The 13675-nt window shown below is 45.0% G+C and overlaps 2 protein-coding genes across 2 annotated transcripts in view; both read right to left on the bottom strand.

The window, feature by feature from the left end:
• Nucleotides 1-13675, bottom strand: part of LOC136950321 (uncharacterized) — a 156738-nt gene that overhangs the window by 30559 nt on the left and 112504 nt on the right. The gene's annotated exons all lie outside the window — the stretch shown is intronic.
• The window catches only part of LOC136950320 (protein HEG homolog 1-like), a 108173-nt gene that overhangs the window by 22244 nt on the left and 72254 nt on the right, over nt 1-13675 (bottom strand). Inside the window, exons 13-14 of the mRNA XM_067244592.1 lie at nt 2228-2409; nt 1843-1971 (exon numbers count right to left, since the gene is read on the bottom strand). Coding sequence (XP_067100693.1) covers nt 1843-1971; nt 2228-2409 — 311 coding nt within the window. The remainder of the gene's footprint in view (nt 1-1842; nt 1972-2227; nt 2410-13675) is intronic.

Here is a 13675-nt window from a genome sequence, read left to right as displayed (position 1 = left end):
TTGTTTGATTGTTAAGGTTTTGAAATGTTCTGAAATGTGTGAAATGTGCCTTGAAGTTGAGAATGCCATTGGCTGCTTCAAGTCAGCCCGGCTGCCTGCAGGCAGCTGCAGGCGGACGCCGGCGCTGCATGAAGTCGAACGCACCTATTTTTATGTTGAGGCGGCGGGGGTGTTGTCGGCAGCTGCTGAATGTAACTAATAAAGTAACTTGTAATCTAACTAAGTTACTTTTAAAATCAAGTCATCTGTAACGTAACTAAGTTACTTTTTCAAAGTAACTGTGGCAACACAGTATAAAAGATGGTCCTCCAGCCTTCAGATCGGAGAGAGACCTGGTTGAGACCTAAGCTTGGTGTTGTGTTGTCATTTATGGTCAAAAGACTGGTTTTCTCTCCCAATCTGCAGATTGATAATACTTAAAAAATCCAGAACAACTGAATTTAGTCACTCAGTTTATGAAGAGACGGGTCAGGGACAGCTCCCATCCCCAGACTGCCCTCATCCCCTCTGGGAAGCGCTACAGGGCCCTCCATTTCCGGACCAGCAGGTTCAAGAACAGCTTCTTCCCTGCGGATGTTACTTCTCGACAGGTCAGCAAACGCTTTGTCGCCTCGATTGGTTCAAACGATTTGTTAGTAAACCTCGACCTACGGTCTCGGTTAACGAACGTTTCAACAAACCTGTCGAGAAGTAAACATTTGCAGTTTCTTATATACTAGTGTAATAATTGAACCAATATGCTGTTCCTATTGGTCCAGAAGACGTTCTCAAAAGTTAATAAATCTGTTTATATACCTCCTGAAAGTTCGCAGAGGTCTCAGGTGGCTGAGCGGTGAGGGAATTGGGCTAGTAATCCGAAGGTTGCCAGTTCGATTCCCGGTCATGCCAACTGATGTTGTGTCCTTGGGCAAGGCACTTCACCCTACTTGCCTCGGGGGGAATGTCCCTGTACTTACTGTAAGTCGCTTTGGATAAGAGCGTCTGCTAAATGACTAAATGTAAATGTAATGTAAATAAACGTTTTTACGGACCTAGCAACAAGCGGTTGCCTTGGAGACTTGTACATACTCTGCACTTTCTGCTTTTTGTTTTGCAAAAACAGTTTATTTTGAAGACACATTCCCGGCTCAAGCCCCAGAAGCCACCCCCCGCTCTGCCCATGGTGTTAATGCTTGTACTGACTTGTCAACAATCATAACCAATTATGTATTATTCCAATGAAGGTTTGCAATAGCACGTCAAATGTTTTATGTCCCGCCCCATCCAGGCTATGATTGGTGACAAAGTGACATTGACGAGTTCATGAACTTTATGAAAAGTTAAACAGTGCATCTTATCCAGAGCAACTGCACGAGCTATGATGACAACACAGCTATTTCATGATTGGCCAGACTCACACACAACAACCGGCACATATTTTGTGTTTATTCACCTTAAGTTCCCGTTAATGCTCAAATCTGGACCAAATAGTGCATTTTTATTAAATATTTTTAAAAATAGACCCGTTATTTACAGACTGCAATAATATTGTTGAAGAAACAGATTGTTTTAGTCTGTCTCTTCATTAACACACGTAGCCTAATTACTAAGTTTAGTTCAGTTAGGGATTTATACGCAGGCCTATTATCAATCTGCAGATTGGAGAGAGAGTTTAACATAAAACATAACCACAATACCAGATCAGACACAGTGGTACGAGCAAAGTTACGTGCTTGATTTCGTGCATATAAAATATCGCGTCCAGCTTGTCAGCCATAAAGTAAGCAAGCAAACAGCAATTGACTGACTTATCAATTGATGTAAACACAGATAACCACCAGAAGCAGTGGGGGGGGACCTCACCTGTGCATATTCTGTTGCTATGTCCGGTGTTTATGTAACCCGTTTTACATTGACACTCAAAGACACCATCAGCTGCCTTACAAGATGTTGATTCCGTGTGGCATACCTTCAGGGAACAAAGGTTAGTGTCTGTGGATAAAGGAGAGAAATCAAAATTTCCCGTCATTACCCTTCTAATGTATTCATGACATCAACATGTAAATGTATGTAAAATAAAATGACAGTACTGAAAACTGTTCTATGTATGTGATGGCTTCAGAAGTAGAAACCTTTGAAAATTCAAGTTATTCAATCCCAAATCAAAGTAATTGTTAATCTGTAGTGACACAGAATATCAGTGGACATATAAAAGACCGGAATATCTGTGTATACGGCATTTACATACCTGTGTAAATGGCATTTACAAACACATTATCAATACAGGTCGTGTGTTGACAGCTCTGGAGGGCATCTTCAATCTTCTTTGTGACACCTGCTTCACTGATGTTGACTCTGGACTTGTATAGGTTCTCCACGGTGGCATCAATCTTTGAGGCACGTGACTGAAATGTCTTCACATCAGCTTCCCTACAAGGCAAAGTGCATGAAAAAACGTTAAAATAGTAGCTTTTTTTAAAATCTATGTCTTATGTCCAAAACCCTCCAACCACTCTAAATTATTATTTTAAATGCAAACACAGTATTTTATATCAAAATGTAGTCAACAGTTCTGACTGTAATTTGAATGGACAAGAGGCATTCCATGTTCACTGAAGTAGCCCAACGTCACCAGACCAATTTGTGAATGAGTGTCTCGGTTCCGGTGCCGCTGAGACTGCATCGGTGGTATGACCGCCTTCGCCAATACAACTACACTCTACAGTTCACCCCGGTCCGGGATGATGTCGTTGCGGACCTTCTCTCTCGGCCAGTTCCTGCCCAGACCCTGCCCAACAACGTCAACCACATCGAAAGCGAGATCATTCACATGCTACACACTCTGCTCGAGTCCACGGTCACTCTACAGGAACTGAAGGCAGCCTCAGAACAGGATCCTATGTTGTTCTATGTTTTTTTTTTTTCATACTTTCATATTTTCATTTATCATCTTTAATGTCATATGATGTGGTTTCAACAAATGTATTATGTAAATGATACCCTCACAAAAAAACGATAGGCTATCCTCTCAAAAAGTATAGGCTAGCATATCGCGCTGTGCTTAAGGAGCCTATCTATCACGCAATGAGCAATTAATTCGGTTTCATGTTAAATTCTGCTAATTATTCTTGCACCTTCTGCAACAGATTCCTGTAGTAAAAATGGACAAGACATGTCTGTGACAGACTTCCTGTATCACCTCTGCTTGTAAAGCCTCAATCTAATCGTGTTTACATAAAATAAACCTGCTCCCGAGCAGGTTAATCTTACGGACCTGTTGCTATGACACCAAGTCCAGGATGAGCTTCGAAGAACCGAACAATCCAAGATAATGACAAATCGTCAACAATCAAATCCAGCTAACTGAATTAGCGACGTACGGAGAACGGGCCCCTGGTTTAGACCTGCTTTTAAGAGGCGGAGAATAGAGCAGAATAGAGGCGTGCTCTTACTGGCAGTCTTTGTAAATACCACAGAATATATAGTAGGCGCACTTTACGTGTACCCTCCCACCTTTTTGGGTGGAACTCCCACTTTCCCCATGACCCTCCCACGAACGCATATTGTCTCCGTCCCCACTCCTTAACGCGGCCTCTTTCGCTGACCTCAAACTTCTGATTTTAGCTGTAAACCAGGGTTTGTCGTTGTTGTAGCTCACCCTGGTGCGTGTTGGTATACAGCTGTCCTCACAGAAGCTGATGTATGATGTCACAGCCTCTGTGAGCTCATCCAAACTATTGGTAGTAGTCGTGAACATGTCCCTAACCCTAACCCATGTGACTCCCATGGGAGTCAGGTGGCTGAGCGGTGAGGGAATCGGGCTAGTAATCCGAAGGTTGCCAGTTCGATTCCCGGTCATGCCAACTGACGTTGTGTCCTTGGGCAAGGCACTTCACCCTACTTGCCTCGGGGGGAATGTCCCTGTACTTACTGTAAGTCGCTCTGGATAAGAGCGTCTGCTAAATGACTAAAATGTAAATGTAAATATTGAAAGCGCAACTTGTCTCGCTCATGTGGCAGGCAATCTGCAAAGTGTTCCCTGTTTGTAAATAGGCCGCATCGGTTAAGTCAGTCTTTGCAAACAATTAACGCCTGGAGACAGGCGCAAACGGCTTGATAAATCTAGCCCTCAGACTCAAAGATCCATTCAAGGGGTTAACTACACATTTTAGTTTTTTTTATACTGGGTCTATGCAACTGACAAGTGACAATGAACGAAACACTCAAAAGCAATTAATATACTATTACTATTGCCAAGAGCAACCACAAAACCATTTACAAGTTCAATAACTCAGACAGAGGGGAAGAGAACGTTGGCAACCACAAAGTGAGGCATGGTTCTTACTTCATCCTCACCACCAAAAAAAGGAACCAAACTTCTTGTAACTGGTACATCTACGCACAATATATTTTCTGTCATTTAAATCTTCTAGAAGATCAATATCCAGTCATTGAGTTAAGATAAGCTTCTGAAGATTATAAATATCTTCAGACAGGGCTCCGTCCTTGGACCCCTCCTCTTCTCTCTGTACACCACCTCACTTGGACCAATCATCACCTCCCATGGCTTCTCCTACCATTGCTACGCTGACGACACGCAGCTGTACCTGTCGTTCCCCCCGACCGATCCGGGGATCTCAGCTAGGATTGAGGCCTGCCTCACAGACATCTCCGCCTGGATGACCGAGCACCACCTCCAGCTGAACCTCGCCAAAACAGAATTTCTCATCATCCCGGCTAAACCCTCCATCTCCCACGATCTCTCAATCACCCTGGGATCTGCGACGGTGACCCCTTCATCCTCTGCCAGGAACCTTGGGGTTACCATGGACGACGAGCTCTCCCTCACGGCCCACATTGCTGCGGTCTCCCGGTCGTGTAGATTCACCCTCTACAACATCCGGAAGATCAGGAGATACCTGTCTGAGCACTCCACCCAGCTGCTAGTCCAAGCACTCGTCCTCTCCAAGTTGGACTATTGCAACTCTCTGCTCGCTGGTCTCCCAGCATGTGCAACCCGCCCTCTTCAGAGGATTCAGAACGCGGCGGCCCGCCTGGTCTACAATCTACCCAGACGCTCCCATGTTACCCCGCTCCTCATCTCTCTCCACTGGCTACCTATCATGGCCCGTATCAGATTCAAGACCCTGGTATTGACCTTCCGAGCAGTGAACGGGACTGCACCCGTCTACATCAAGTCTCTCCTGCAGCCTTACACCCCCACCCGCCACCTACGGTCTTCTTCAGACAACCGCCTGGTGGTCCCACCGCTCAAGACCGCCCGGTCCCAACACAAGCTCTTCTCCTGTCTGGCCCCCCAGTGGTGGAATCAACTCCCCACGTCCATCAGAGACACTGACTGTCTCTCCACCTTCAAGAAAAGGCTCAAGACGCACTTGTTCCGGGAGTACAACGGTACTTAGGAACGGTTCGCTTGACCCGATGTTAGTTTCCTCAAGGATCACAATAACTCTTGCTTAGAGACTTGTTGCTCTTGTGGTTAGTGGTAACTGATTTAAATTTTTTGGTTCTCGCTGTGATATATTGTTTTATTACTGTTGCTTGCTTTTTTTCCACAGGTACACTTGCACTTATAGCTGTTCATGTTGTTTGGTTGTGACTTGTTTAACTACATGCTCTTATGGTTCTTCCCTTTGGCACTTACTTTGGTTGTTCACAATGTGTGCTTCATGTTTTGGCTACTCGCGATGTTTTTTGGCTATCTTGTTGTTATGATCAGTGACCTATGCACTTTGTAAAGCTCTCTCTTGGAAGTCGCTTTGGATAAAAGCGTCTGCTAAATGAATAAATGTAAAATGTAAATGTATTTAGTGTAAAATATATTTTGGGGGGCATAAAGAAGGTATAACAATGCAACTAAAGGCCTGCTCCGCATTCCAACCCAGGCCACTATAATAAAGCTTTAGCCTCAATGATACTCACACTTAACCAAGCCACCAGTGCGCCCCTGAAGACCATATATTTCTGATTGATCTTCAGGATATCACACACATACAGTGAGGAAAATAAGTATTTGAACACCCTGCTATTTTGCAAGTTCTTCCACTTAGAAATCATGGAGGGGTCTGAAATTGTCATTGTAGGTGCATGTCCACTGTGAGAGACATAATAAAAAAAAAAAAAACAGAAATCACAATGTATGATTTTTTAACTATTTATTTGTATGACACAGCTGCAAATAAGTATTTGAACACCTGTCTATCAGCTAGAATTCTGACCCTCAAAGACCTGTTAGTCTGCCTTTAAAATGTCCACCTCCACTACATTTATTATCCTAAATTAGATGCACCTGTTTGAGGTCTTTAGTTGCATAAAGCCACCTGTCCACCCCATACAATCAGTAAGAATCCAACTACTAACATGGCCAAGACCAAAGAGCTGTCCAAAGACACTAGAGACAAAATTGTACACCTCCACAAGGCTGGAAAGGGCTACGGGGAAATTGCCAAGCAGCTTGGTGAGAAAAGGTCCACTGTTGGAGCAATCATTAGAAAATGGAAGAAGCTAAACATGACTGTCAATCTCCCTCGGACTGGGGCTCCATGCAAGATCTCACCTCGTGGGGTTTCAACGATCCTAAGGAAGGTGAGAAATCAGCCCAGAACTACACGGGAGGAGCTGGTCAATGACCTGAAAAGAGCTGGGACCACAGTTTACTCAAAGGTTACTGTTGGTAATACACTGAGACGTCATGGTTTGAAATCATGCATGGCACGGAAGGTTCCCCTGCTTAAACCAGGACATGTCCAGGCACGTCTTAAGTTTGCCAATGACCATTTGGATGATCCAGAGGAGTCATGGGAGAAAGTCATGTGGTCAGATGAGACCAAAATAGAACTTTGGGGTCATAATTCCACTAAACGTGTTTGGAGGAAGAAGAATGATGAGTACCATCCCAAGAACACCATCCCTACTGTGAAGCATGGGGGTGGTAGCATCATGCTTTGGGGATGTTTTTCTGCACATGGGACAGGCCGACTGCACTGTATTAAGGAGAGGATGACCGGGGCCATGTATTGCGAGATTTTGGGGAACAACCTCCTTCCCTCAGTTAGAGCATTAAAGATGGGTCGAGGCTGGGTCTTCCAACATGACAATGACCCGAAGCACACAGCCAGGATAACCAAGGAGTGGCTCCGTAAGAAGCATATCAAGGTTCTGGCGTGGCCTAGCCAGTCTCCAGACCTAAACCCAATAGAGAATCTTTGGAGGGAGCTCAAACTCCGTGTTTCTCAGCGACAGGCCTGAAACCTGACTGATCTAGAGAAGATCTGTGTGGAGGAGTGGGCCAAAATCCCTCCTGCAGTGTGTGCAAACCTGGTAAAAAACTACAGGAAACGTTTGACCTCTGTAATTGCAAACAAAGGCTACTGTACCAAATATTCACATTGACTTTCTCAGGTGTTCAAATACGTATTTGCAGCTGTATCTTACAAATAAATGGTTAAAAAAATCATACATTGTGATTTCTGGAAATGTTTTTGTTGATTATGTCTCTCACAGTGGACATGCACCTACGATGACAATTTCAGACCCCTCCATGATTTCTAAGTGGGAGAACTTGCAAAATAGCAGGGTGTTCAAATACTTATTTTCCTCACTGTATGTGTGTGATATCCTGAAGATCAATCAGAACTAGAGAGGGTACAATTTCTGGGGAAATTGTAGGGTGTGCTTGCTTGCGTCGGTTGCACAGGGGTCCGTTTTTGAATGACATTTTTACAACTGATTTCTGTATATTTTACATGAAAATGCATACTTATTATTTATAAAGATTAAATAGATTTAAAAGCATTTTTTTTTGCTGCTCATTTACAACTGAAAATACGAGTGAAGTGTAGAATGAAATAGATGTCTTCTCATTTCCCCTGCAAGAGGCAGCCTCATCGTTGAATCAAAACGAATAAATTTGGCAGACCGGTGTAAAAATGGACCTAATCTCTATGACTTAAACGTCATTTAAAGTTTTTCCCTTCTCGTGATATTTTCAGGCATGTAGCCTACTCATTGCATTCATTCATTAATAAAGAACCCCCTTTGAAGATTATTCTACGACGTTACCCGGCAGTAGAAGATGGAATCGCGATTCAGACAGTCCCATCTGCTAACTGAAAATATGCCCCCCAAAACGTAAATAAGCTTGACATTTATTTAGTGGAAAATCGCTCATTCATAAAAAGCTCACTGGTAGCGATCATTGTCAGTAACAACGCAAAATGCGATATAGCCCTGTGTGGAGAAGCTGCCCGGTAAATTGTACTACTACGGTACAGTACTAGTAGACTACTGCTGTGTTCTTCTTGGTAGCGATTGCGTTGGTTGAATTGGATTTAACGTTCCATTGTACGGTTTAGGCTGAACTTAATTATAGCTATAGTTAGCCTAGCTATCCCCCAAGTTAACAGATGCTAAACGAATGTTCTGGCAAAGGTAGTCACGCGTGTTTTCGTGACGTTAGTGACTCAGTGACGTTAGTAACGTCAGTGACTGTGGCTAGCAAATTAGCCACCGTTAGCTTCACTTTTCGCCACAAAAACTTAACTTAACTTAAGCCTAAACCATGCAACGGAACGTAAATTCCAATAGAAGCAACTCAATCGCTACCAAGACGAAACTTTTGACACCTACGTTGTCTATGTAGGCCAAATATTGACTGAGTTTTAGGGGGGCAAAAAAAATAAAATATATATATATATATATATATATATGTGAGAGAACAAAGGTTGTGCTCTCGCCGAAGGCTTGAGCACCCCAAATATATGGTCTTCAGGGGCGCACTGGTGGCTTGGTTAAGTGTGAGTATGGGTTAGCCCTTTTCCTCACTGTATATACTGTATATACAGGGCCGGAGTGGGGGCACTTTTCAGCCCGTGAGTTTCAGGCCCAAGACCGGCCCTTTCTGGGGGGTATCATGATTACAGAAAGGGATCGTATTATTTTTTATATTGATACCATTTTTGAGACTGCTTAACGATCTGAGTGTTAATCAGGCACGGAGCCAGACGTTGTAAACATTCGGAGCCCCAATTTAGGACGTATGGCTTTGATGTGATGCAAGATAGGGACTTCAACACTTAATCCGAGCGCGCACAGCGCGCGAGCGAAATCTTTTGGCCATTATTTGAGCGCAAAATAGTTTTTTGAGCTTTATGTAAAATAAACAGATGTTTTTCAATTGGTAAAACCTTGTCTAGTGATACCATCACTACGGCCATGCTCCCATCCATCCTCCCTGATGCGTATCGTTACGGTAGGGCCGCCCGTCCCAGCTATCGGTAGCCAATCTGAGAAAACTTTTTGGAAAAGTCGGGCTATGGACCCAACCAACTCTATTTGGGAGGGGAGAACTCCCTCACATGGTACAACCCATGCAGAGGCTGAGGTGTCAGAATGCGGAACGTGTGTAGCCTACTTTAAGAGAAGATAGACTAACGTGCCAAATGTCAACAACAACAAAATTCCTCGACCGGCCCAAAAGTGAAGCGGCCCACCGGCCCAAAAGTGAAGCGGCCCACCGGGAACTCTCCCGATTACCCACCCCGGCCCTGTATATATATGTAACACAGGGATGTAGTGGGGGATAAACGCACGTAAACGCCGTTTACGCACATACCGAAATTGGGAAATAGCGTTTATCCACCTCTAAATAGCGTTTCTTACATACTAGCATTATAATTGGACCAATACGCTGTTCCTATTGGCCCAGAAGACGTTCTCAAAAGTTAATAAATCCGTTTGTATACCTCCACGATTTGTTAAAACTATTTGTTTGTAAACCTCGACCTACGGTCTCGATTAATAAACGTTTTAACAAATCTCGGTTTACAAAGGCGTTTGCAGACCTGTCAAGGAGTAAACATTTGCAGTTTGTGCGTTTACAAACATCTAAGTTCCCTGCGCCTTGTATTCTGCTGTTGGAATAATCCGAAATAAATTTGGTGTAATTTACACCAAAAACTCAATTTCATATTGTTGAACATATAAACGCTGTAGTCTGAATCATTTCATCTGCGCTGTATATGGTCTGTGACCCTCCAATCAATGCGTTGCAGCTGCGGCGCCGACACCAATCAGGATCCACGAAGTATGTAAACACATACACGTTGTGGATTAGCCTACCAGGGGGGTGTTCCATCAACGTCGATTAAGGAAAAGCAAGACTTATTTCGCCAAGTCAGAATCAGAATGGGATTTATTCGCCATGAAAGTTTGCACAGACAAGGAATTTGCTTTGGCAGGAAGATGCATACAATAAACATATAGGGACCTAAAAATTAAATATGTGGAATATCTATACTAAGGGTACATAAACTAGCAGTACTAAGTGGAATTAGAATTAAATAAAATATACAATAAAATAAAATATAAGTTGCCGTAATTTACAATATAAAAATACAAATATTACAAAAAATACAAATGTACAAGATACAATTTTGTAATGCAGTGCAAAAAGCAGTGTGTTTTAAGCAGGAAGTCATTTGAGTCAGTGTGGACCCTTGGCCTTGTTGAAGAGGCCAACAGTGGAAGGGAAGAAACTGTTTTTGTGGCGTGAGGTATTGGTCCTGATGGACCGCAGCCTTCTGCCGGAGGGGAGTGACTGAAACAGGGAGTGTCCAGGGTGGGAAGAGTCGGCCACAATCTTCCTTGCTCGTCTCAGGGTCCTCGAGGTGTGCAGGTCCTCGAGGGTAGGCAGATTGCAGCCAATCACCTTCTCAGCAGTGCGGATGATACGCTGCAGCCTGCTCTTGTCCTTGGCAGTGGCAGCAGCGTACCAGACGGTGATGGAGGAGGTGAGGATGGACTCAATGATGGCTGAGTAGAAGTGCACCATCATTGTCTTTGGCAGGTTGAACTTCTTCAGCTGCCGAAGGAAGTACATCCTCTGTTGTGCTTTCTTGATGAGGGAGCCGATGTTCGGTTCCCACTTGAGGTCCTGGGAGAGGATAATGCCCAGGAAGCGGAAGGACTCCACAGTGTTGACTGGGGAGTCACACAAGGTGATAGGGGTGAGTGGGGCTGTGTTCTTCCTGAAGTCCACAACCATCTCCACTGTTTTAAGAGCATTGAGCTCTAAGTTGTTCTGGCTGCACCAGGTCACCAAGTTGGCCGCTTTCCACCTATAATCAGACTCGTCTCCACCAGAGATGAGCCCAATAAGGGTGGTGTCGTCCGCAAACTTCAGGAGTTTGACGGACGGATGACTGGAGGTGCAGCTGTTGGTGTACAGGGAGAAGAGCAGAGGAGAAAGGACGCAGCCCTGAGGTGATCCGGTGCTGATGGACCGGGAGTCAGAGACTTGTGTTCCCAGCTTAACGCACTGCTTCATGTCAGACAGGAAGTCTGTGATCCACCTGCAGGTGGAATCAGGCACGTTCAGCTGGGAGAGCTTGTCCTGAAGCAGGGCGGGGATGATTGTATTGAAGGCAGAGCTGAAGTCCACAAACAGGATCCTGGCATTGGATGCTGGGGAGTCCAGGTGCTGTAGGGTAAAGTGGAGGGCCATGTTAACTGCATCGTCCACAGACCTGTTGGCTCTGTAGGCAAACTGCAGGGGGTTCAGTAGAGGGTCTGGGATGGATTTAAGGTGTGCCAGCACCAGGCGCTCGAAAGACTTCATTACTGCAGAGGTCAGGGCGATGGGTCTGTAGTCATTATGTCCTGTTGGCCTTGGCTTTTTGGGCACAGGGATGATGGTGGAAGACTTGAGACAGGCTGGCACATGGCATGTCTCAAGGGAGGTGTTAAAGATGTAGGTAAACACCGGAGACAGCTGGTCAGCGCAGTGCTTGAGGGTGGCTGGAGAGACACAGTCCGGCCCAGCTGCTTTGCGGGGATTCTGCCTCTTGAAAATTCTGTTAACTTCACCCTCCTGAATGGAGAGAGTCGTCACTGTAGAGGGGGGGAGGTGGGAGGCCTCCTGGGTGGGAAGGGGTAGTTCAGGACTGTCCAATTGTCTTTCAAATCTGCAGTAGAACTCATTCAGGTCGTTGGCCAGGCGGGAGTCGTTAGTGGAGTGGGGGGCTCTGGGCTTGTAGTTGGTAATCTGCCTAAGCCCTCTCCAGACAGAAGCAGAGTCGTTTGCAGAGAATTGGTATTTTAGTCTCTTCGAGTACAGTCGTTTAGCCTCCCTCACCGCCTTGCTAAACCTGTTCTTCGACTCTTTGAAACTGTCTCCGTCCCCACTCCTTAACGCGGCCTCTTTCGCTGACCTCAAACTTCTGATTTTAGCTGTAAACCAGGGTTTGTCGTTGTTGTAGCTCACCCTGGTGCGTGTTGGTATACAGCTGTCCTCACAGAAGCTGATGTATGATGTCACAGCCTCTGTGAGCTCATCCAAACTATTGGTAGTAGTCGTGAACATGTCCCTAACCCTAACCCATGTGACTCCCATGGGAGTCAGGTGGCTGAGCGGTGAGGGAATCGGGCTAGTAATCCGAAGGTTGCCAGTTAAATTCCAGGCCGTGCCAACTGACGTTGTGTCCTTGGGCAAGGCACTTCACCCTACTTGCCTCGGGGGAATGTCCCTGTACTCACTGTAAGTCGCTCTGGATAAGAGCGTCTGCTAAATGTAAATGTCCCAGTCAGTGCAGTCCAAGCACGCCCGCAGATCCTCCAGAGCTTCACTGGTCCATTGTTTCGATGTCCTCACAGCAGGCTTACAACGCTTTAGCTTCTGCCTGTATGCAGGAATCAGGTGGACCATGGCGTGGTCAGAGTGACCCAGTGCTGCTCGGGGGACCGCATGGTATGCTTTGCTGATTGTAGAGTAGCAGTAATCCAAGGTGTTTCCTTCTCTGGTAGGACATTTGATGAATTGTCTGTATTTGGGGAGTTCTTGAGTGAGATTGCCTTTGTTAAAGTCGCCTAGCACAATAACCAAGGAATCCGGATTTTCATGCTCCACACTCAGTATCTGGCTGGCGATCACACGTTGAGCCTCGTTGACCCTAGCCTGCGGAGGCATGTAGACGCCAACCAGAATGAATGATGCAAACTCTTGTGGCGAGTAAAAAGATCTACAGGTAATAAAAAGTTATTCCAGATCAGGAGAACAGTGCTGCAGAATCACTGTCACATCTTCACACCAGCCACTGTTAATGTAAAAACAAATACCACCGCCTTTCGTTTTGCCAGAGAGCACAGGGTCACGATCCGCTCTCAGCAGTTTGAAACCTGCTACTCTTATCTCCCAAATAAACGTACCGGTACGTTTATTTATTTTACCCAAAAATCCACCCGGTACGTTCTTATTTTGGACGGTACCTTTATTTTTTGGGGGGAAAATCGAGACATAATTTTAGAAAATTCCATGCATTTTTTTCGGAAGGGAAGATAAATTTGAACTCTTTGATGTGAAAACGTTAGCTACCTTAGCTAGCTAGCTACTGGCAAGTAGCTTACATTAGCTAACGACGTTAGCTACCAACTGAAGGTTGTCAGTGCAAGCTAGTAAATGTTAGCCAGAGCCTCATTATGGCTCTGATGTTAGCTCTAGCTACTGTACACTCACATAACGGTTCCAATTCAGCACACCAGCATGACAGTCACAACCTATAGACAACGAGCCTCTCATAGTCAAATAAGAGGTGCTGCGAGATGATGTCATTAGAAATATCAGAGCACTTGCTGCGCGGCAGTCGTGTCTACTATAAGTTTGTTGAGGTATACCAGTAGT

Source organism: Osmerus mordax, chromosome 10, assembly GCF_038355195.1.
Source record: "Osmerus mordax isolate fOsmMor3 chromosome 10, fOsmMor3.pri, whole genome shotgun sequence".
Taxonomy (NCBI): Eukaryota; Metazoa; Chordata; class Actinopteri; order Osmeriformes; family Osmeridae; genus Osmerus; species Osmerus mordax.
This window is presented reverse-complemented; position numbering and strand designations above follow the sequence as displayed.